Below are 25835 nucleotides of genomic sequence, written 5' to 3' on the forward strand. Positions count from 1 at the left end.
AAAGGAAAAGAAAAACAAAAAACATCAGAAATCAGTTTTGTAGAGCAAAGCTCTTATATACAGCATATTGCACTATATAACAAATTGTCTAAAACTTCCATATTGTATCAACATAAAAGAGAAAAACAAACAAAAAAGGAGTGCACAGTACAGTCTCGAAGACACACAGTCAATGTTTACAAAAATGCTACATTTTCGCTGGGTCTCATTTCTTGGTATACAGAGAATGTGTGAGCCTCAAGACTTTTGTTGAATCTAAATGAACTAAAAGGCATTTTAAGATCTCAGATACTGTAACTAACAGCAATGGGCCTCTGCAAAAGTACAGTGTTTTCCATTTCATTACAAATGCCAATTGATTAAAAACTCATTATCCAGTTGGTTCCATCTAAAAAAACATGATGGGTGGACAAGGAATGTTTTACATTAAGAAAGCCCTTTGATCTCATTTGAATAGTCATAAATCTAATGCCAAAAAACACATTAGAACTGATTCATAGGTTTAAAAAAAACCAAAAGATTGCCCTTAAAAAGCAGAAACTGCATTAAAAAAATCTGAGAAGAACAAAAACAAAAGTGTGAGCAAGATCTGCTCTGACAGTTAATAACCAAACGGTCAGTATCACCTACTTTCGGAAACTGAAACTAACGTTGGACTCAACTACTTTTCAAGACACTGTTGGTTTCCATCACAGACAGACCCCACTATCAGGTTTCTACTGAACCTGGTCTTAAACATTGAAATCGGTGTGCGGACCGCAGCCAACCCAGCACGCCCACGCCCCCCCCTTTCCCCTCAGACTAATACTGGGCACCGTGGCTTGCTTGCAATCCTTTCAGTAAAACATAGACTTGGGGCACTTGGGCCTGGCACCTGAAGAACATTGCGGGAACCAAGCCAGGAGATGCCACTTACTCTTACTTAACACTGGAATATGGAAGGAGCCATGAGATTAAAACAGACACAAAAGTACTTTCCAGTGCATGTAAAATAGGAGAAAAATAATGGACAAAGTGGAGAGAAATTTCTTTTTAAAAATCAACCCATTAACAAAGAACAACATGGCCCAGTGTCTAAGTACATCTTCCCCACCCCAACGGCCTCATCAGAGACTGAGCAATAATAACCGTTTAAAGGAATACTTCATATCACTGCCAATATCAAGGAAAGCTGGTAAGAACAGTCAGCATCATACAAATGAGGTCATGCTAGCTTTGCTCTAGTAGCTTTCCTTCATCGTTAGCCATAGTTGCTTTCTTTCAGCAAAAATCAAAAGTTTTCATTTTGGGAGGGAATTTGTATCATGCTTGGTCATAAACCAGCAAGTCGTCTGGGACAATTAAAATGTCTTCATCTAAAAGTAAAAAAGGGGGTTTATGCAATGTTTGGGTCTCAAGTGTCACTGCTACAGTGTAGGGTAGAGTTGGACAACGCTGATTCCGAAGGACAACGCTGTCCTTCATGGATATCATTCCACTTACACACTCTTAAAAACAAATGTACCAGAAAAGGGTTCTTTCTAATGGCACTCTTGGGTTTTTAGAGATTTCAATTAAGAATTCAATTCAATAGACTGTTTTTCCTCAAATTCAGGCGCTGAAAATACAAAATCCACCAATACAAAATGAGCTGCCCTGGCAGTTGGAACAAAAATCCTGGGGTGGATTTTTACTTTCTGGGTCAAAATTTTCCATCTCTAGAAACAAGCTTAGAGTTCTCCATCAGTAGTTCTTCTACAGCATCATTAAATGAGTTTTTACATTCTTGACCTCAATTTACAATTTCTAGATCTTCTATGGTATCATATTAAAGAACATTTCCTGGCACCTTTATTTTTAAAGAGACTGTTATACTCAAAGCATCTCAGAGCAGCACTCTTCCAGCACTCTTCCCATAAGCAGAACTTCTAAACAAGGATTTTTAGTGAATACCAGCTCATCTTAACAGGAAGACCTTTATCTTCAGGTTACAGCCCCCCCGCCTCCACAAACCGATCTCCAACCCTACTCTTAGAGATCTACCTTGTGTAAAAATCTCAGATATCAGCATTGGCCCCTATATATTCATATGAAGGGTTTCCTGTTAGCACTACCTCAGCTACCAGTACATCCAATGACCTTTTACTTTTGTAGACTGAAAAAGAACAACTACAGCTAACCGCTCAGGAGATTTTCACGGTCAAAGAACAACTAGGTGTGGCAAACCTCTCATCTCCTTAAGCCAAGAAAGGAGAGGACAACTCCCCCCCACAAAAAACAAAAAACAAAACAAAGAGCAACATATACACATCCATAACCAATATGAAAAAGTAGCAAGAAAACATGAAGGAAAAAAATTGCACACATGAATCTATACAGTAGCAATGGACCAATATACAAAAATAAATAACAAGAAAAAAAAAATAAATTACAAAGTTAGCAATTCAATTAAAAAAAGAAATCAAATCAATGTTAAGGAGTGTATATATGAGGAGAGACCTGGTAAGGTATAAGCTATAAGCTATGAGGGCTACAAGCACTGGCTCAGCGTTCACGATCTGCAGGAAACAAACTTTCAGCACTTCATAGGACATTCAACATGCTTGAAAAAGTAGCCTGCGCCCCCATAGACTGCTAGCCGGCAAGACTGCTTAGTAACGAGAACTGAAGTTATGTACCATATCTCTGTACCTGGGTAGTTTTAAGGCCACTGTCAATCCAAGGTCATTACTTTTGTCAACCAGTAGGTTGAGCAAATAATTAAGGCAACTTACTGACTGGATATTAAATGCTAACCAATCATGGGTTTCATCCTCCTTCTCCAATTTCACATATTAAATTGTGGCAACTATTCTAATGGCTTAAACATAGAGTGCTTTTGTTAAAAGTTCTTTAAAAAAATGCAGTTCCTTCATATCCACAACTAGAAACTGAAATTTCTCAGGTCAAGAAAGTGTGTTAACATGAGAATAAAAAAGGCCTTTACGGTTGAAAATGGTAAACCAAGTCTCACAAGATATATACAACTCCTTTAAAATGAACAAAAGAAATGCAATAAAAAAAGGATAAGAAAAACAGCATTAAGAATCCAACAGTGTCTTCAAACATGACATTATCTCACCAAGTTACAGTTTTACAAACACTTTACAGAAGACCTTCCTTATCTCTTATATAAAAAAGGCAAAAGTAGTGGTCATACAAACGAAATTGTACACTACTGAAATGGGTCACCTGAAAAAGGTATAAAAAGACAAAAAGTACAAATACAACTTGAAATGACAGAAAAACAAAACAAAAAAAAAACCAACAACAAAACACCCGAGTATCCTGAGAGAAGAAATGCAGTCACTTCACAGACACAGTATTGCTCCAGGGCCGAGAGAACGAGTGGCCAGAATTATCTTCGGCAGCCAAAGAAGAGAACCACCGTTTAAACATGCTTTCAGTAGAAGAATCAATACAATGCAGAAAAGGCCAACGTGAACACCGGTGGTGTCGTAATGAGTAATGAGGAGTTCATGGTGTTACAGGGCTAAACCTGCAGTCCAATGCCTAAGCTGATGAGTTCTTTTGATCACAGTGAGGAAAAAATTTAAATACAGGCATTAAATGAACTTGTAAAACCTTCATTAAACAGTTTGAGGAGGTCTGTACGCTTTTCATGCATTTCATGGTTCCATAATACCCTTCAGATGCTGCTATGCTCCCAGTGTGGCTAGTGACGCATTGGGAAATTCAAGGTAAGATCAGGTGTATGGTAGGCACTGCACTCGACTGACCTGTTGACTATTTAGACATCTAAACCGTATAGTGATTGGAGCACCTCCTGGGAGAGACTGCTGGTTGTTGACAGGCTTATTGGTGGGACCTGAGAATGCCAAACATGCTCTAGAAAGTTTGGCAGACACAGGAGCACTTTTTAGTGGATTCATGAACCTGCGGACTAGGGGTGCATGGTCAGAATTAGATAGAACTGGAATTGTCTCAATTTGCATTTTTTTGCAAAGAGTATGTGGGCTTTGCATTGGTTTACATATGTACTCATCCACAAACTGCTTATTTGGACTTGCAAAAAAATAATGTAAAACATTCATGCAACACATTCTTCACTTTAGCCCATATTTTAACCTAACGCCTATGCCTTGGTATGAGTGGAGGAGCTTTTTAGCTTGTTTTAGCTCTGTGCTAAGTTGGTTGTTAAATAAATGTGTGTTCAGAGAGTGTTTACAATGGTTATGAGCTGTTCATTTTGTATATGCACAATTTGTGGCTGCATCAAATATGTATTTGTGCATTCTCTGCCAATCTACACCTAGACTTCTAGAACAGTTCTAGGCCTCAACCAGTAGGTTCCAGTACAGGCATGGTCATAGCGAATCCTGTGTTTTGTATTGGAGTCAATTAAAAAAATATTATTTATGTAATAAAAATTGGATTTGAATAAATTGGAAGAATTCATAATTGGTGCACCCCTATTTATCACAGTCATGAAGCTGCATAAGCCTGTTTTACTTCCCATTACGACAAATATTTGAGACACTAATGAGACACTGGAAAAAGAACAAAAATAGTGAGTTGAGACAAAAAAAACAACAACAACAAAAACACTGAAGAACTGGATATACTGAGGTGCAAAACTCTTTGTTCAGAGAAACCGCCTCTTTGGAAATTAGTCAGGCTAACTGTCAAGTTGGTATCCTGGGATAAAAAAAAAGGAAGGGGAAGGAAAAAAAAAAAAAAAACCCAAAAAAATCCAACCCAACCCACTGCCCTTCCTTGTACCACCTTCTTCTTCAGTCCACACGCGGCGCTCTTTCTGCAGCGGCTGGAGATAAGGCCATTCCCAGGACTCGTGGAGGTTGTTCATAATGTACATGTATGGAAGTGCAAACAAAATGAAATGACAGCACAAACTGTACAAAATACCTCAACAAGTTCCTTACGAAAATATTCCTGTCAAAGAGTCTCGTGAACACCATGGCATCTTCTTGAGGGGGGAGGAATGGGGGATTTTTTTTTGTTGCAAAAACCAGCGCCTCCGTCCCGCGGAGCTGTTGGTCTTCTGTCTTATCCCCCCTCCCCCTCCCGGAAAACCCGTGTCAAAAAAAAAAAAAAAAAAGAAATCAGACAGTGCCATTAAGCCTCCGGATCCGTGTTGAAGCCAGGACGAAAGGTGGCAGTTTTTAGTTCTTTCTAGGTGGCCATCTCACCTCCGGTCCACTCTCCTCCCGTGAGCCCCTGGCTCCCTCTCAAACAGAAGCGTGTACAACGCTGACGCCAAACGCAACCAAAGCGGCTGCTGGTTCCTTTGGTTTCTGTGTTGCTAAAAAGAAAGGAAACACAAAGAGACAGGAAGTCAATCCAGATATCACAATCAATTATATCAGCGGTCTAAGAATCTGAGAGAGCACAATTAGCCGCGCCCTCTCCCTCTCTCTGTAATGCCAGACTGTCGGCAATGACTACTGCATTTGTATAGATATAAAAGCTAAATTTCTCTATGTGGCTTATACAGATAGATGTGGTCACCAAGTCCTACAATTCAGAAATGTTCCTGTATGCAAATGAATCTCAATAAGCAGACCTGTACATGAACAAAAATACATATCGCAGCCCCCAATTCCCATATTAGTGCATCCCTACTATAATGCAAACTGCCTTTTAATGCCGAAGTAAAATTTAAGGGAGGATTATGATAGCCCTGGAATACAACAACGGTTACATCACAGGATCACAGTGTACAGCATATCCTGTCATGTAGTGCATGCTGTTATGCAGGCAGTTGTTTCTGTTGCAGGATGTGATGAGGGTACTCATCTGAGGGTGGGTGTGAAAACCAGACAGCGGAACAGTGCTTCCACAACAGAGAGTGCCCGTCGGCCCTCAGTTTAGCCTCTGTGTATTACCCATTTCTTTTCACCCAGACACAAACACATATAGCATGCTAGCAAACCACGGGGTCATTAAAAAAAAATACTTATAGATGCCTCTTAGATAACCTGCTTAACTGACATGCCTGTTAAATGCAACTGTACACCTAACCCTAACCTTAACCTTGAATCAACCCTAAATTCTAACCCTTCCATACTTCCATACAATAGACCGTCATTTACATTCAACTTAGAGCTCAGTTGCATTGAATAAACATTTAATTGAATATCAGGTGAGCATCTACAATGGACCATCCAAAGTGAAGAGTTACTCAAACCTGTAGCAGTGTTAAATGATAGCGATGATTGGACACCACTGTACTCTTCAAATTCACCTTGGTAACCCATGAGCTGGGACATTAAGTCATTAAGTAAATGCAAGTAAATGGGTGACCTAATATGGAATCCATGATCTTGTCAAGACATGAAATAGGTAAGCTTATACCTTAGATGATGCATGGTTTAATCTGTCACTCATGTGTTTGTCCATGGAACTGAGCCCGATTGGATTTGAGGAGATTTAAGGGATAATACTACAGCTGTCTTTGGGTTGGGGGATAAAATAGCGAATAGTGAATGGGATTAGAGTGCTCTGACGGCAAACTTGGATGGACAGTGTATCAAAACAAAACCCAGTCCAGGTAAGATAAGATGAACAATTCACACACACACACACACACACACACACACACACACACACACACACACACACACACACACACACACACACACACACACACACACACACTTCACAGCATAAAACATCTGCAGTGATCTAAAATAAGATTTTTTTTATGAAGAAGGTTTATATTGAATAACAAAGAGAATACAGAAGCATCTCAATCTGGACTAACACTTGAATCAAAAAAAATCTTACAACAAACACACCATTTGCAAAATAAAGGGAAACGCTGGCCTGTTTAAGAGCGGACCCATCCCTCTTGTTGTTAAGATATAACGATTGCCACTGGCTCACCAAGATCATAGCGGGCATTGCAGCACATTGCATAAGCCCCTGCCAGCTCTTCCTTTCTCCTCATAGGCCAATTTACACTCCCAAACAGCAGCAGGAACTGCCATCAGGCCCTCTCCAGCTTCACAGGGCGCTTTAGATCACTCAGGTCTGCTCTGCCTCATTTTTAAGTCAAGGACGTTTTCTTTTTTCTGTCTCTCGCTCTCCCTCTCCCCCTCTCCATCTCTTCTTTAAAAAAAGGCTTGTCTAACATCACTCCTAGTAATTAGCGCTGCTTGGTGAGCGCAGTTGCACACTAATTGTATCCTAGGCTGTTGGATGTGTCTAGAGATTCTGTTAAGTCTAAGGCAAAATCCAATTAGAAGACATGCATTTTTATTAAAAAGATATACATGATTCATGAATTTGATTATAGAAAAAAAATATTGCAAGTGTTCTGAGTGGAAATTAGGTCTCTAACATTACAGCGTGTTGTGTTGTATCGTTCAAGATGCGCCTCTCAGTTTAATACAGCCTGAACAGACTGAGGGGGAGGGGGGGACAAAAAAAAAAACAAACACCTACTATATCATAATACTGTGTAGCATTGCACAATATGTGGAATTATTCATCCTAAAGCAAAAAGTACTGTGTATCTATTTACATTAGCAGATTGCATGGTATCCTACAGGGCTCCCCATTAGGGCCTATGACACTGCTGAAAATGATAACAGTAATATAGTGTGGGTTTCCCCAACAGAGTTCAGAGGGTTTAAGGGGTAACAGTTGATTGCGATGTCCAAAGTTTAGGCCCCTAGCAAACAAAGAGGCAGACAGAGCTGCACCAGAGCCTGCTTCACACATCAAAACCCACAACATGAGGACAGCAGAAAGTCCCTTCACTCAGAGTGACCTTCACACGCGCACACACAAACACCTACACACACACACTTTTTTCCCCACCCAAAACAAGAGCGACACGCAACTGTCTGTCAGTGCGTGTGTCTGTGTTTATGTAGGCTCCTCCGTGCCACATGGCTAACTGTCAAAAATGAGTCAGAGGCTATATTTAGTGCGAGATAAGCGGCAGAGTTTTCGCAGACGCTCGGTGTCGTCACTCCTGCAACTTCTTATCAGCTCTGCGTGCAGCCTGTCCATCAGCTATCAGCTCCCAAGAGCCCCCCGATTATCACTAGAGCAGCAATAAACACACACACACACACACACACACACGCACACACACAATGTCACCGGGCCAAGTGGGGATGACAAGACAAAACAAAACACTATAATGGGTCAAGACATCACTGCACTGTACAGCCAGGCAACCCTTCATGAAATAATTCAGCAGGAAAAGTACAATCAGTCAAGACATGCCTGATGCCTCAAGCTTGCTTCCTTCTTTAGTTTGGTGTTGGAGCTAAATGGTAGCTATCAATGCAACATAACCATGCAGCATAATATGGCATAGTATGCAGGCACTTTGTATCCTGAAAACGTACTTATATCTGCTTAATGTAGGCCGTATATGTAGATATATGCAGACGCACTAGATATTAGGGATGTGTATTGGCAAGAACATAGTGACACGATACAGGTCACAATACAGGGGTTATGATTGGCTACACTGCTATATATTTCAATACTGTTATTAATTTATTTAAAAACTGTCAGAAAGTATAAAAATAAACAGCACAATAGGCGTCATATGTGTGGCCAACATGGAACCCATGGGTAGCCGTACAGGTTATTTGGGTGCTATTCATCAGTCAGGGTTTAACACAAAACAGAATGAAGCACTGTCTACCACCAATCTTTGCATGTAGATGATTATTTCCCCCCCAAAAAATATATGGTGTTTAAGATACTTGGGTCATTCATGACTCAGTGCTTAGTGCACTGGGTTAATGATGACAGGGCTATGGTTGGATACCTGGGTTCACCAAGTTGCCACTGTTGGGCCCTTAACCCTCTCTGCTCCATGGGTGCTGGAGCGAAGATTACCCACCGCTCCGGGCATGTATGCTTACTAGCGTAAAGGCAGAGGCCAAATACCATGCGAAACGGAAAATGTGCTGGTCCTTATCTTTGTCTCTTTGATCTCACAAAAATGAAGTATTCATATTCTCCCTAATACACAGCAGAATGGGCCCTTCAGTCACCAAAAGTCTGCCTTGACTCAGTGCAAACTTGACCAGTTATCTACAGTAGTGGATAAAAGCACAGAAGCAGAGACAAAAATGCAGTCTTCAAGAAGCTTAATTAGACCTGGGAAATGCAAGTTTGTGTTTTTGTACTCATCTGTGTCCAAATATTCAATGTGCAGATGAGCAAAACAAGCACTGATCCATGCTTCTGTGCTTCAGTGGCTGCTGTTGTTCCTGAGCTGCCGTTGCGTTCCTCTGAGAGGTGCGTACAGCTTTTAGACGAGCTGACAGGAAACGTCAGACACATCCCCTTTTCTCTGGAGCTCAGCGCTAGTAAACATGAGTGCCACTATTCTCTCTCTCAGACACCAACACACCAGCACAGGAGGGCTTCCCCCCCGCATGAGTATACACACAAATACAGATGGAAGGAGGAAGTCAAATCTCGCCTCACACGCACATACACATACACACACACACACATACACACACACACACACACACACATACACACACACACACACACAGGCCCCACCAGTGCCAATCAGATATCTTAAAACCTGACCCTGTGCAGGCCGTCAATGTGCCGTAGCTGATACAGAAGCTAACTGCCATTGTAGTATCAAAAAATGGTAATATAAAAAGGTGATTTGCTACCTTTAAGGCTAGACATGGTGCAGCTGTACAGTGCAGCACTGCTTTAATTGACATATCCACTGATCAGCCAGAACATTAAAACCTTCTCTGGCCACCAAAACAGCTCTGACCAGTAAAGGAATCTACAGGCCTTCATTTATCAGCCGTTTGTGCTACAGCAGCTCTTCTGTCGCATCACACCAGATGGGCCAGACTTTGCTCCCCAGGTGCATCCTGTTGCTGGTTCACAAGTTGTCCCTCTTCAGACCACCAGTTTTGGTAGGTACTGACCACTGCATACCAGGACCCCCCCCCCCTTAATGTTTTAGAGATGCTCTGATCCTGTATAAAAGGTGATTTGCTACCTTTAGGGCTAGACATGACGCCGCTGTACAGTGCAGCACTGCTTTAATGAACATATCCACTGATCAGCCAGAACATTAAAACCTTCTCTGGCCACCAAAACAGCTCTGACCAGTTAAGGAATCTACAAGCCTTCATTTATCAGCCATTTGTGCTACAGCAGCCATCACAAGTTGGCTCTTGTCAGAGTCACTCACTCAAATTCTTATGCTTGCTTATTATTCCTACTTCTAACACATCAACTTCAAAACCTGACTGTTCATTTGGGGTCTATTCCACCCCTTGACAGATGTCACTGTAGTCAGATAATCAGTGTTCTTCACTTCACCTCACTTCAGTGCTTTTAGTGCTATGGCTGATGGGTGCCAGAGCATTAGTGCTCACACCTTGAGCTAAAAAAAAGCAGCAGAAATAATTCACGGTCTGAAATAATATGAATAACATGAATAATATGATAACATTTTGCTATTCGCATCAGACCAGATGCCCAATGTCCAGCTTCTGCAACCTGTCCTAGCTGCCCTCCCTCCATTACTAACTGTGTTAAAGTCTCCATTTGCTACTACTATTATTATTATTATTATTATTATTACTACTATTCTCATTACTATTGTTCATTAACCATTACTTTAATTATTCTTACCATCACTATTATATTATATTATTATTTACATTATATTATGATGATTAGAACACCTGAGCAGAAGAAGAGTCTTATGTAGTGGTATGGTGACTTGTTTGTTTGTTTGTTTGTTTTTTATCAATAATTTATAAGTAATTCTGATCAAAAAAGGTAGTACTAGTTTCTCCCAAGGTTTCTTCCTCCAGCTCGGAGGGAGCCTTTCCTGCCACTGTCGCATTTGACTTGCTCACTGCTTTCTGTTGACCTGTTGTTTCATAACTGGATTCCTTTGCAACAACGGCAGTTGCTGTTTCATTTGATTAATGCTTTAGATCTTGTAGCACTGGGGGCAGAATCATTCCCAATTCTAAGCATTTCTGGCTTTTATTTAATGATTTCTACATACTGACGTTATGAGGTTAAGTATTCTATGAACAGGGGGTCCTAAACACAGTGTGCCCCAAATAAAAAGCATACGGATTAACTTTATCACGGCAATAGCATCACCATATCTCCATTCTCGAAATGAACAAAGCTAAATAAAAATCCAAAGAGAACCATAAAAACACTCTGACAGCTCCTGAGATAATAGATAATAAGTCCATCGGAGAGAAGCAACAGTCTCTTTCCATCCCTCCCTCCTGCCTGCCTGTCTCCACTGCCCCAGGGCCTCCTCACAGACCTGTCAGGAGAGAGCAGCAATTTATCTGTCAGCAGCTGCCTCTGCTATCACAGCTTCTGCAGCCACTTCATCTGCGCCTGAGCAGCCCGCCGGCGCTACGCTAACTGCAGCGGCCAGCCGGGGGGACCGAAGGGAAAAACAGACTGCTCTTTGTCGTGTCTGAGTCATTCAGGGGCTGAAGTGTCATTCCTGGCGTCAAATCTCTGACACTGCGGCAGTAATGAGAGAGACAAGGCACTGATAAGCGAATGCTCCGGGTGTTAAAAGAGCAGTTTTGCCACTCAAGAGGGCCCAGTTGCTGTGGAGCGTGCAGGGACGAGGCTTTAGGGAATGAAACATGAAGTCTGAACCCCGCTGGCTCTTATCGTCATGTCATTTCAGCAAGGCTGAGAAAGCCACAAGAAAAACCTGGCCACCCAATCCACTGTAAGCATGGGGTAATGGGAGTCGTAAGAGAGGGTTTTCAAAGAGAAACACGCGTTACTTCTGTCCCCTTGTTCTGTGATGTAAATGTAAGGCTGAAGCCTTTACTTGGTAAGCAGCCTTTGATTTATTCATTGTAACACTGCTAAAACAATGCTAATTTCTACAGGATAGCAATTATGCATTGCATTAGCATTAAGCTAATGGACGTGCACAGTCGCTTTTCTCACGGCAGTTGCAGCAGCCGTGGTTTAAACAATCACACCTTCCACTCCTGCAGTTTTTCGGAGAATCCCCCGCTCATTAAAGCCCAGCTCCAGTTTTAAGCTATCATGTTAGCTTGAGCTGGTTGTTAAGCATAATCCTCATTATGTAAAGCAGCATAATGCTATTTCCACTATCATTAAAGCCAAAAACTAGGCTGTTGTGTTTGACACAGGTTGCCATCAAGAAACGACCATGAATCCACAACACAAGTCAATTTTAGTGGGGTATTTTTGTCAGGTGGCTGAAATGCATTAAATATTGAGCTGAACTAGTTATTTTTGACAAACCAAAAAGGCCATTCAGCAGAAAAAGTACAGAGTATGCACAGTATAAGGCTCCCTACAGTCTTCAGGAGAGCTTTACTACCACTTTAGGAAGACTCCCCTAAGGCACCTAAATCAAGTTTTAAAGTAACACTAACGATCCCAGAGCAAGCATTTGTAACAGCAGGGTTAACTGCACTTGGCACAAACTTCAATTTAGAGTACCAGAATTCAAACTGCATTTACTGCTGCTCTTAACTAAATAATATCTGACCCAGTCACTAAGGGGGGGCTGTGTTTTTTTTTTTATATAAATCAACATGGTAAGACCGGACATGTACGCAAATAGCCTACTTTTATTAAGTATGAATAGTGTAATCTGAAATATCAAAGAAGAATAATGCTAATCAAGGTCTAAAATGACGTGAGCCTTTGCAAGGCCAAACATCTCACTGATTATTTGAATATATATATATATATATATATATATATATATATATATATATATATATATATATATATATATATATATATATATATAATTGTATTTATTTATTTTTATTAAGAAATACATAATAAAGATATAATAAAAAAATAATAAATACTGTGCACAATACATGGGTAGCTTTCTCACTTTGGTCCTTGACCCTTTTTTTATTATTATTATTACTCAAATGACAGCAACTAAAGTGAACGGCTGACAACGCCATGGGTCACTCCACCAAACCCTGCAATTAGGCAGCTGAAGACCTGTGTTAACATCAACATAACTCCCCACACACACACACACACACACACACACACACACCACACACACCACACACACCACACACACCACACACACCACACACACACTGCAACATCACACTCAAGCAGGACAAAACAAAAGATGAATCACAAAACCACCCCCCCCCCAAAAAAAAAAAACATCACACATCTCAAGACCAGTGCTGTTTGGTCTCTGTTTTCCCACTCACCTACTAAACCTAGTAATTAAGTTAAGTGTTGAATCAGAGGGGATTTTGTTTTTTAAATCACTGCGGGACTAAGGCCTTCTATGCACCCCAGCGTTTTTGTTTTTGGACACCCATTCTAATGAATGTGTTTAGCTACCTTAAGTTTTCCCCATTGGAGCATTGGAACTTTGCTCTCTGGAATGGTGGTGGTGCTTCACTCAATACTTTTGGGAGGAGTTGGGGAGTTAGGGGGTTAGGGGACGAGAAGGGGTGATCATCCGGCATCCTGACCTCATCCTAACACTCTTGTCACTAAATGCAATCAAATCCTCACAGGAATGCTCCAAAATCTAGAGACAGTTACTCCAACCAAAGCAGGATAAGCTCTTATTTTAATACCCATTTCAGAGACAACAATGAATGGTGCCAGGTGTCCTAATACTTTTGTCCATACAGTAGATCTGTTCATGAACATTCAGAAGAAAACATGAATAATAATAATAAAAAACTAAACATAAAGAACCCATTGATAGACAGAGAGACAAGATACAAACTGGAGAAACTGGTAAAAGGTGCTGACAACAGCCTACTTTACCCCATGCTGAGGAGTAAATTACACAATCTCACCACACAGACAAGAATACAGGAGGAGTGGAAGGGGAAAAAAGCAAGCACACTAAACCAACTCTAACTGGTCTGCGCTCGTCTCTTTGGGATCAGTCATCAACTCAATGTTACCATACCAGTGTTTCCATACTATTGACTAATGTACATAACAGTATGTCGTAAGTAAGATATATTTCGATGGGGGATTTTCATGTAATCCCGTCCAAATATTTATTTTGGAGGTTTATCTGATCTGTCACAGAAGCTGCTCTGTGATTTTATTCCCATACAGGTTGGCCACGTCCATGTTTTTCTCCCTCCTCCTCTGAGGAAATTACTGGCAGAATAATGTACTGGTTTTCATTTTATTTTACTGGTGATCATTTTATTCCAGTCTATTTTACTGTGATACTGTGACATCAGAGATCCACCACTAGACATTAATCATTCCGAATCGTGAACCGAATTCTTCCCGAAGTCTTTCAGAATCACAAACAGGCCTGTTTCAGAAGTCTATAGGCCTGTTTACACCTGGCATTAATGTGTTTTGGTGATCGGATCACGTTCAGATTTCAAGCCAGGTGTACATCAACCCCCACCCCTGACCCCTGACGGTTCCACCATGTTGTAGAACTCCCACCGTTCCTCTAAACTGTCCACAGTTTCCCAGAAAATGACTATTTTGATGAGAAACCGCTGTTTACAGGAAGTAAAACGGAAGTGCTGTACATGATGGTGTGCTTTTTATGCGGGAAAGTAAAATCTGATCTCATCCAGGTGTAAACAGGCTTTTTTTGAGATTACTTACCAACTTGTCATGATTTGAGGCAAGTCTAAGAATTGGTCATGCCCTTTGCACAATGCCAACTAGTGGAGTGTAAGATCCCTTGTTAACTTGTTAGCGATATTACACTCCACTTTACACCAGTGCAAACCTGGAGAAGCACCAGATATATGTCTTAGCTGACAGATTATATTTGGGGACAATAATATAAATTTGCCTTTAAACCCAGTTCTACACTCCAACAATGCAACAGTCCTTTCCGTGGCCAAGAAACAGAAACAGTGCCAAATGTGAGGGAAAGGAAAAGCGCCATCTCAATTACACGACCAAGAGCAGAGAGCTCCCTAAAACACAAAGAGCCTCAAAAACCTCTGGCAGCAGCATTGCTCGCGCTGATCTACAGCTGAAATAGTATCTTATTATCACTGGGAAATCACAGTTGGCACCAGTCTGGCTGTAGTATTGCTGGCCTGAGGCTTTTCCTTGCTGGTGGACTGTGTGTGTGTATGGAGGAGGGGGGGGCTAGGAAGCCTCTTATTTGGCTGTCTTTTGCGGGTGCTCTCGACGCCGGGCAGGACTTTAGCTGGAGTCTCCCAAACCGCCAGAGCGGCCGTGCCAAGCTTCGGCTCACCACCCTGTTTACCTTGCCTGGCCACTTTTTCAGCGCCTCAGCGTGTGCGTGTGCGTGTGCGAGAGAGAGAGAGAGAGAGAGAGAGAGAGAGAGAGAGAGAGAGAGAGAGAGAGAGAGAGAGAGAGAGAGAGAGAGAGAGAGAGGTAATGACTGCTGGTGTGTGATAGGATGATTATGGGGGCCAGCGGACTGTGTTTAATAAAAGAATCCAAACAACAGCGGCAGAGTGAGGGCCAGTCACTCCACTAGACAACAAAGCTATACAGAAATATGTACAAGCTTAAGTAGCAACCATTGCTGACACAGGTGTGCAAATGCACACACAGTGTGTCTGGTCACTGTAGACTCCCAGTAATCTCTGGAGCAGATAAACATATTTCAACCTATTGACACCATGCCTAATGCCAGGTGTGGGTTAGAGGGTAGAAGGGCTGCTCTAGCATATCGAGCTGTGGAGCAGCTAATTCACTAATACGAACTAACTTGGTATAGTGTGCACAGGGAGTGAGCCTAACTCAGTGCCTAGTATCTCCCCCTCTCTCTACCTCTCCCTCTCCCCGTCCCTGCAATCGCACTCTTAGCACCTCTTTTTCAAGTACGCCTCGTGCTAGCCAGTGCGGCAGCCAACGAGGTCTCATTAATGGCATCTGATTTGCTGTTGAAACTCTGCAGAACAAAAGAGCCATTGTTCTTGCCCAGGGCAGGCGTCCATGAGCTCTGTGGCGGTAGCGCTTTGTGCACCGTCACACAAATCAGTGACAAAAATCTTAGCCGGTCATTACTCTGCGTGTTGCATCAACTCCCCCCCCCCCCCCCGCCCCCACACACACACAGGGCAGCGGGAGGGTTATGGGCATGCACACTTCGACACATATGCGCACACACACCCAGGCACACACACATACAGGAGGGAAGGAGAGCAATAAACAGGAAACTGAAAGGATAGGGTGAGTTGAGTTTCAAGCAGAGAGAGAGCTCTGTGTCATAGGGGTAAAACAAGGGGTTGTCACATTATACTTTGCTGAAGGAAACGTCTGGCCAAAACAAATGCAGGACGTGGAAGAGGTCTTGCACTAAAGCTACTCTTAATGTCTTTACCTCTACACTGATGTTGGTGGGCTTTCCTCTGCTCCAGACTATAATGAAGCAGGAGTGAGGCAACAACAACAATCACTGAGGCTGTAAGATATCGGCAATGCCGAAAAGCTGCTAAGCTCAAGAGAGCTGCTAAGCTCCCAGACTGCTGCAGTCTTCTTAACATGCAAGATTTTCGACAGCTGAGAGAATTATGACACAGTAGAGTCATTAAAAAGATGCTAGGAGCTGCTTACACCTAGGAAGGGGCAGCAAGGGGGATGATATTAGGCAGATTGCTCAGACCCAGGCTAAGCCTAAACATCAGACTATCATAAAGCATTCTGAATGGTAAAGGTAAAGGTGCACGTAGTTGTCCTCCGCATTTAACCCATCTGGTAGTGCGTACACACACGCGTACACACACGCGTACACACACGCGTACACACACGCGTACACACACGCGTGTTAGGGGCAGTGAGTACACACATACACCCAGAGCGGTGGGCAGCAAACTCCAGCGCCCGGGGAGCAGAGAGGGTAAAGGGCCTTGCTCAAGGGCCCAACAGTGGCGAGCCGTCATTAGTATCACAACTTAGTCCAAGACTTCCAGAATTCCATGTTCTGGAAACTGGCCCAATGTCACAAATTATCATATACAGTGAGTCCAAGAAGTATTTGATCCCTTGCTGATTTTCTTCGTTGGCCCACTAATAAAGACATGATCATTCTATACTTTTAATGGTAGATGTATTCTTACATGGAGAGACAGAATATTAAAAAGAAAATCCAGAAAATAAATCTAAGGAATATATATTAATTGATTTGTATTTCATGGAGTGAAATAAGTATTTGATCCCTTAGTATTCATTAGCAGTTCTGGCTTTTACAGACCAGTTAGACACTCCCAATCAACTTGTTACCTGACCTGAAGCCACCTGTTCTCACTAATCACTTGTGTGAAAAACACCTGTCCACAGAATCAGACAGATCACACAGATTTCAAGTCTCCAACATGGGTAAAACCAAAGAGCTGTCACAGGACCTCAGAGTCAGAATTGTTGACCTTCACAAAGCTGGAATGGGCTACAAAAAGATTAGTAAGGTGTTGGATGTGAAAGTAACAACTATTGGTGCAATTATCAGAAAGTTTAAAGAGTATAACATGACAATCAACAGACCTCGGCCCGGTGCTCCAAAGAAGATTTCGCCTCGTGGGGTGGCAATGATGCTGAGAACAGTCAGAAATCGTCCTGCAACCACTCGGCAGGAGTTAGCAAATGACCTGAAGGCAGCTGGGACCACAGTTTGCAAGGAAACAATTGGCAACACTTTGTGCAACAATGGATTCACATCCTGCAGTGCCCGAAAGGTACCCCTGCTGAAGAGAGCACATGTGGAGGCGCGCCTCAAGTATGCCAATGATCATTTGAAAGATGAACCAAGTTATTGGGAGAAGGTTTTGTGGTCAGACGAGACCAAAATTGAACTTTTTGGCCTCAACTCCACCCGCCATGTGTGGAGGAAGAAAAATGCTGCCTATGACCCCAAGAACACTGTGCCCACCGTCAAGCATGGAGGTGGAAGCATAATGTTTTGGGGGTGTTTCTCTGCCAAGGGTACAGGGCTACTTCACCGCATCACTGGGAAGATGGATGGAGCCATGTACCGCACAATCCTGAGGGACAACCTCCTCCCCTCTGCCAGGGATCTGAAAATGGGCCGTGGTTGGGTCTTCCAACATGATAACGACCCTAAACATACAGCAAAGGCAACAAAGGATTGGCTCAAGAAAAATCACATTAAGGTCATGGAGTGGCCCAGCCAGTCGCCAGACCTCAATCCGATCGAAAATCTATGGAGGGAGCTGAAGGTCAGAGTTGCCAAGCGACAGCCCACCAACCTTCATGATTTAGAGAGGATCTGCAAAGAAGAGTGGGCCAAAATTCCCCCTGGTGTGTGTGCTAAACTTGTGGTTAACTACAACAAACGTCTCACCGCTGTGCTTGCAAACAAAGGCTTTGCCACTAAGTATTGAGTGTGTTTGGCAAGAGGGATCAAATACTTATTTTCCTCATTGAAATACAAATTAATTAAAATATATTCTTTAAAATTATATTCTGGATTTTTGTCTTGATATTCTGTCTCTCCATGTTAGAATATATCTACCATTAAAAGTGCAGAAGGATAGTGTCTTTATTAGTGGGCAAACAAAGAAAATCAGCAAGGGATCAAATACTTCTTGGACTCACTGTATGTAGAAAAGTCATTCCCTCCCCCCACATGTTGAAAGCTGTTGGCAGCTGGGTTCACTGTACAGAAATCACTGTGCAGTCATTAACATTATATATTGCAGCATACACAGTCATGCTGAAAATCTGGCACCACCCAAAGCCCATTCACAACAGATTTATGAGGACTCACAACGTCTGAAAACTGTGAGGCCTATAATGACTCACCAGCATGTGCTCTTGATAGAACTGGTCTCCGATCATTTGGAGCTTCTGACCGATGCGGGCCTCTACGCTGTGCGCCGGCCGTCTCCGAGGCGCAATGGCTCGATGGTCCTCCTGAAACATGGCGCCCTCGACGCGTTCAGGGCGGGCAGACGGTGCCAGTAATAGCAGTCCTGCACTACCTAACAAAAGAGAGAGAGAAAGAGAGCCAAAGGGTTAGCATCATACAATTGTCATACACAAGTCAAACTATAAAAAGTAACACCATGTAGGAAGGGATGTTGTCTTCACTGCCCTCACAAAACCGAAGTGGTCAAAAACTCAATAAATAGTGCAACAAGTAGTGTTAATAAGCCTCAGATCTAAAAGCACATACCCTATGGCGAGGAAACGAGACAAATATCAAGGTTTTCCGAGTGCTGTATGTTATGCTCATTGACTCCAAGCGAATGCCCATTAGCTGGCCAGATTGTCATCCTTTCAGCAAGTGCTTAAGGCACCAATAACTCACACAGTCATAACTAAAATTTCCTGTTTGTAGTGGTTTCTAAAAACCTCAGACTGTGAAATTTTTTAAATAATAACCGACAGACCACAACGAATTAACATGAAACACTATTTTTCCATAACAGAACAAAGCATTGAAAATTGTCTTAGCACAAGATGACATGAGTCATAAAGGTCTGACTTGAACATGAAGAAGTTGGAAAAAAAAAAAAAAGGTTCCTGGTTGGCGGGAGGTTGGGGGGGGGGGGGGGGGGGGTCAGAGTTCAGGGAAAGGTCGAGCCAGAGCACTCTCCTCTATAGGGCTGATGTTATTTTACCTTAAGCTTCCAGAGCACAATGCAATTTACATATACTTAAAATACAAAAACTGAGTGAATGATGGGGGGGGGGGGTTAAATTAAATAAATAAATAAATAAAAACGCTGATCAGACCTGTATCAGAACTGTCTGGACACACACTTCATTAATGGCCCCCTATCCAAGACTCCTAGCCTGTAATGCAGCAGAATTCAGATACAACACAGTGAAAGGGGAGAAATGAGTGAAATATGTCTATTGCCTACCATACACAGCCAGCTTTTATGTACCAACACATTTAGGAAGGTACCACTCTTATTCACTGCAGGGCAAGCTGGATGAAGGAATGCATGCTAGGTTAGCTTTCACCTGCTAAGTTTCTCTACCTGAATGGACTGAAACGGTGGGGGGGGGGGGGGGGGTGTGAATAGTTAGAGTTGCGTGGGTGGAACCAAATCGCATCAGCCCTTGATGTTAAAATTAGAGCCGCCTAGTTTATACCAAAAGGGAGATTCTGTTGACAATTTATTGAACATTGGAACATTATTCAGAGGGAATCCTTTATAAATGTATGCTACATACTTTGTACATGTACATAAGCAACACTAGCCTAATTCGAGAGGAAATGTGGATTTGGATCCCATGGGGCTTTAAGGAAGTGGTGTTTTGAGTGGTAGCATCAATCAGTTATTGCGACAGCCCTAGCTGTGCTACCGAAATGTGATGTAGCCAGCTCCTGCTCCTTGGACAGGTCCAGCCTACAAAAATTGACCAATTGTAAACAAATGCAGACAGTTAAGTTTAAGCTCTACTAGGGGCGGTGTGTCCATGGCCGGGCACTCTGCCAGTCAAACAACCCTTGCGTGCAGTCATTTGAATTGCAAAGTGACTGGGCACACACACACACACACACACACACACACACACACACACACACACACACACACACACACACACACACACACACACACACACACACACAGGTAATAAAAGCTGCAGAGGCTAGGAGTGTCAGACGCCACGGGGGCTGAAGGACGAGAAGAGAGGTTTATCTACCAACAGGTAGATAAATTAAGCACCAAGCACTGTCTCTTTATCTCAGACTTACCATAGAAGAGATGTCTTGGCTCCTCGGACACTCCACAGGGCAGCATGCCATTGGGCCGAGCCGCCGGCCGCCCTGGAGTCTGTGTGCTACGCTCCTCCTGCTGTTTTATCTCCCTGCTTGAGGGACGCCAATATTGTGTATCTGTCCCAAACACATCATCCTCCTCATCATCCATGGGAAGGGCCTCACACACTCTCCACCTGCAAACACACACAGAGAAGATACTCATGATTCATCATCATCATCATCATCATCATCATCATCATCATAACTAGTTATTGTTGTCATCATCATTGTAGTCATTTTCCTGGTGTTCACACATTTACACACATTTCTTTTTATATAATCATGGAGGTTTAAGGACGTACAAAATGCAGAGCTTGGCGTAACGCAATACAGAGGTGCCATACGTCAACATGTCAGTGTTTCCACTTGCAGTTTATGAGAGCATTCAACCTTAGAAAAAGTACAACACCTGAAACTAAAGCTCTGACTCAACAGGTTCCAATCTAACGCTCCAGCCACAAGCTATTATGTTAGCCTAAGAAAAGTTGTATTGCTGCATTCCTAATATTTGTCCACTACATGTCCAAATGAATGAATTAAACAACTTTAAGTTGCACCCATTGCTGACAGAGACGTGCAAACGGGCTCTATCTAATACTTTTGGGATTCGTCTGTGAGTTGATCATCCAACATCCTGGGCTCACTAACATTCTTGTCACTAAATGCAATCAGATGACAATGCTCCAAAATCAAGTGGAAAGCCTTCCTGGACAGTAGAGACAGTTACTCCAACCCCCTTTTTCAATACCTTTAATTTCAGAAGAAACAATGAATGAGCAGGTGTACCAGTACATTTGTCCACATACTGTATAATAACCTGTGTGTAATAAAGGTTTCTAATATTTAGGCCAATCTTAACCAACAACAACAAAAAGGTTCCAGTTTTTCCAACAACAAAAAAAAACATGTAGCTATTTTACCTTCACAGCACCTTCCTGATTCCAACATTGCTGGTCCAACAATGGTTACTCTTGTTTGTCTTTAGTTTTCCTACATCAGGACATTTTGTCCTGCAACGGTATGAAAACAATGCACACACACACTTTTACACACTGATAGATCCAATGCCTTAGTGATACACAACCCTGATTCCATATCTGAAGAGAAAAGGGCATGCGGCCCGTAGGAGGCCACATCTATAGAATAATAACCGTAAGGGTTAGGGTTAGCTTGTGGGTTGTGCTGATTTGGGTAAATGGCAGCAATGAAACCACACATTGGGGCTGCGATTAGACAACTGGTTTACTATATTTAACTTTGCAGTGGTTTGGCGAGATGCAGGCAGAAACTGTGTCGCCTACTCGTTCCGTGTTCTGTGGTAGAGTCTGTGTGGTTTTTGTGAATAACGACTATTCTGGACGCAGCAGCTGAGACTGTTTGTCCCCGAAATGCCACCATGTCAATCCCACATAACAATTACGCAGCAGAAGATGCAGAAAGGGGCGTGCGCACGCACGCACACACACACACACACACACACACACACACACACACACACACACAAAGCAGAAGCTTTCCATCACTGTGCTCTGGATGGGAATCGGCTATGTATGCTCTAACTTATTGTCTGTGGACATACTCAAGACCCAATTAGTAGGCCAATGTCAAGGTCAATGGAGCTCAAATGACCATCCACAAGTAATGGATAAGTGGACGGTTCTCTCCCTGGATTAGCAAACATTAATGTGCACTGTGGCTTTAAACTACCAGGTTCGCAGTCACGTCCACCTCATTCACATCACACCGAGTGTGTCAACTCTCGCAGAGTGGAGAAAGCAACATCTAGCTCCCTCTGCTGCTGTGGGCAGACAAGCACAAAAACACAGAGAGGCGCTTTCACAACACTCACACGCTGCCAGCGCAAAAACACACAAGCCACGACTCACTCAGCAGCAGGGTCCGTCCTCGACATAGAGATCGGTCATTTACTGCATGCTGCCACCAAGCAGAGCAACCACAAGAAGATCAGAGACACTCTTCAGACCCTCTCTGAAGAAATCAGCTGAACCTGACTGAACGCGGATTAAACAGGAGGTCTGAGAGCCCACATGATTAAGCCCAGACACCCACGAGACCAGTCTGACCTGTAGCAGCTCGCAGAAGGATTCACAAGTTGACAAAGCCACCTGAAGACGGCTCTTAAAAACATCGCCGCAGGTCAGATAATCACACACTTCAACTTCAGGCAAGTCGACCGGCCGAGTGAACACCGGGGAAAGCCGCCGAGAGTCACCCGAGGCTCCCCGCCCCAGTGATCGAGCTCAGTGTATACCCGTGCGAGTGTGAGAGCACTTTAAATGTCACTTGTCTTCTATAAAAACACTGCAGTCACTATCAGCTCACTTCTACAACAGTCCGCTTAGCGTTTTCATTTGCAATGCAAATGCTCCTCTTGGAGCCAAACGCATGTTTTTGCTGAACACTGGCACGACCGCTCCTCACGCGGAGTCCACAGACTGGCTTTGATTATTATATTAATAATAAGTTTATTTTCTACACCATGATGAGCCCATACCGCCCAGTGTCGACTGTCCCCGAGCATCTTACAAGCTAGCTAGCTGGTGTAAAGATCATCTTAAAGGTGGAGAGAGGCGAAGCATGATCTTCACACTGCTGGTTCGCTAAACTCAGGTCCAGGTCGGTGCGTAACGCGCTCGTCGTGCAGGGGCTACACGTTCACCCAAAATCATGTTGGAGATTCGTGATCGTGTTAGCTAGCTAGCTAGCTACGTTTGCCGGCTTTCTCTCATTTCGCATGAAAGGATACTGGGTCGGTTTTGTCTGTATTAAAAAAAAAAGCTCATGTTTTCTATTAGCTAGTGCAAGCTAACTCGCGGAGTCGAGTAAAGCGCTGCCGCGGGTTGTTTCCATTCTCACTCACATGTGCACACACACACACACACACACGTTTCGTGAAGTTTTAACGTAGCTAGTGCTGGCTAACTCTACTCAACTAAGTGGACGTGTCTAGGACCGTGGGGTAAAATCAGGTCTCAGAAGTGTAGTCTAGCTAGCTAAGCGGCATCTACCGGCAACCGCTGACCGCGGTGTAAGCTAGCTAGCTAAACTCTTCGGACCGGCGTATCTGTACGTTTAGACACATCTACGAGGTCGAGCTACCTAGATAGCACCACATAACCTAGCTAACTGTTTACAGTGGGTACAGTATCCCTTGACTGTTTTTGTGCATGTTGTCATTGCACAACAAAACCAAAAAAATAAATAAAATAAAAATAACAACACACGACTCTGGCTTTCAGTACAGTCGAGAGCTTCGTTAGCTAGCTACGTGAAGCCGGCTGCTCCCCCGGCTACTAGGCGACGTCCTCACAGCTAGGCTAGGTCACGTTAGCCATGTCTAAGACAGCGAAGCGAGTGTTTACAGCGGCGTACCGGCCTGACTGTGTCCGGCTAACTAGCTATAGGAGACAAATACAACACCTGCAGCACATAGACGTTACACTGAACAACAGCAACAACATCACATGACCGCTGTAAAGTTAGCTACACTCCGATCAACACCATACGAGTATTTGTTGACAGATCCTCCAAGCCACACTCTATCCAGCCCTTCAGCCGCTTCTGTCAGCTGGCTACCTAAGCCAGGCAAAACTCAACCCGTGTCACCCCCAGCTACATAACTTTAACGTAATTAATAAGCGAGGTTTACCTCTGGTCGTACTGTTGTAACGTCCTTTAAGTCCAGTCAGGTTAAAGTACTTTCCTCTCGGCGACTCTCGGCGACTCTCGGCTCCACTCTGCTCCGTTTCTCTCTTCTCCTCTCCTCTGCTCTCCTTTCTTCTCCACTTCGCTCTTCATTCTGCTCTCACCTCCAACCGCCGAGCTTCATTTCCATTTACGTCACAACATGCCCCGCCTCCACAGACCCGTCACATTCGTCCCGACAGCACAGTTCTCGTAAGAAACGGCGGTCACGTGCCTTTCTAACCAATCAGGGCGTTTGTTATGATCCCGCCCTCTTTTTTTCAACCAGACACGTGGAAGGGAAATTCCCAAAGCGGGAACGGCGGCCTTGCTGAACTACAGCGAGCTGTCAAAGACGTAGCGTGCCGTTTATTTAAGTTTCAGCGGTGCTACCACTATTATTCAACTTGCTCAATACAATTTATTAAATTAATAAGTATCCAAAAAGAATCTGTATAAAAGGTATAGGTACAGAGGCTTCACCTCTGTGTTTTCTGGAATGATGGTGCTCCAACCAATACTTTTGAAATGATGTGGATCAAAGTGAGGTAATCCTTCAATGTTCTGCCCTCACTAATGGTCTTTGACGCTGAATGCAATCAACTCCTCACAGCAATGCTCCAAAATGTAGTAGAGAGCCTTCCATGGACAGTACAACAAAAGCACAGATGATCCGATGCTGAGTCTGCGCTAGGAGTGCCTGGCTAAGCAGCTCGGTGGCAGCTCTATTTATGCCTCTGTGGAATCTGGCTGTGGCCTCTGTCTCTCGGCCAGGGGAGTGGGGCAGGTGTTGGTTGTTATGATCTGGCCCTCTCCACCCTCGGGGACTAGGACTGATCAATAAACACTTGGACAGCTGGAGCAGAGGGCGACCCAGCATTCTCTCACAGAGAGAGGACAATACCCTACTACACACACATATGCACAAATACTCTCCCTCCCCCACCTCTGTAACTGGGACCACAACACTCAGCACTCCTCACTTCAAAAACTTAATCACAAACTGAGCCAGGGATGCTCCTAAATAGAGGACAGTAAATGAAAGACAGACAGATGAAGTGTTGTGTAGTCAATAATATCATCTATGTTATCACAAACACCTTGTTACACTTATTATATTATACACGGTATTATAAAATATAAAGAACAAACTGAACTCAACTTAAACTGAACTCACCTGAAACAGAGCTCAGAATGGATGGAAATAGAAGAAAGAGAGTCAGATGGATATGGCATGCTGTTTTAGCCTAAAATGACACCAGCGATATGAGCTGTAACTCAGGCTTTACTGTAAAACTTCAAACAAATTCAAGATCTCTGTGATGCAGTTTTTACTAGTAGAAACTCTCATTTCAGAGATCAGCTATGAAGTGTTTACTAG

General features: G+C 43.2%; 1 protein-coding gene across 2 annotated transcripts; it reads right to left on the reverse strand.

The window, feature by feature from the left end:
- On the reverse strand, positions 1–24587 carry bmf1 (BCL2 modifying factor 1). Of its 2 annotated transcripts, XM_072689803.1 has the most exons (5): positions 24420–24587; positions 21670–21759; positions 20684–20883; positions 18775–18953; positions 1–5302 (listed from the first exon to the last, which is right to left on the reverse strand). In XM_072689803.1, the coding sequence occupies exons 3-5, from the start codon at positions 20856–20858 to the stop codon at positions 5186–5188; spliced, it is 471 nt and encodes a 156-aa protein (XP_072545904.1). In that variant the 5' UTR covers positions 20859–20883; positions 21670–21759; positions 24420–24587; the 3' UTR covers positions 1–5185. The 2 variants fall into 2 exon arrangements, with proteins under 2 accessions (XP_072545904.1, XP_072545905.1); XM_072689804.1 differs by lacking the exon at positions 21670–21759.
- Between the last annotated feature and the right edge of the window lie 1248 nt (positions 24588–25835).

Source organism: Salminus brasiliensis, chromosome 10, assembly GCF_030463535.1.
Source record: "Salminus brasiliensis chromosome 10, fSalBra1.hap2, whole genome shotgun sequence".
Lineage (NCBI taxonomy): Eukaryota > Metazoa > Chordata > Actinopteri > Characiformes > Bryconidae > Salminus > Salminus brasiliensis.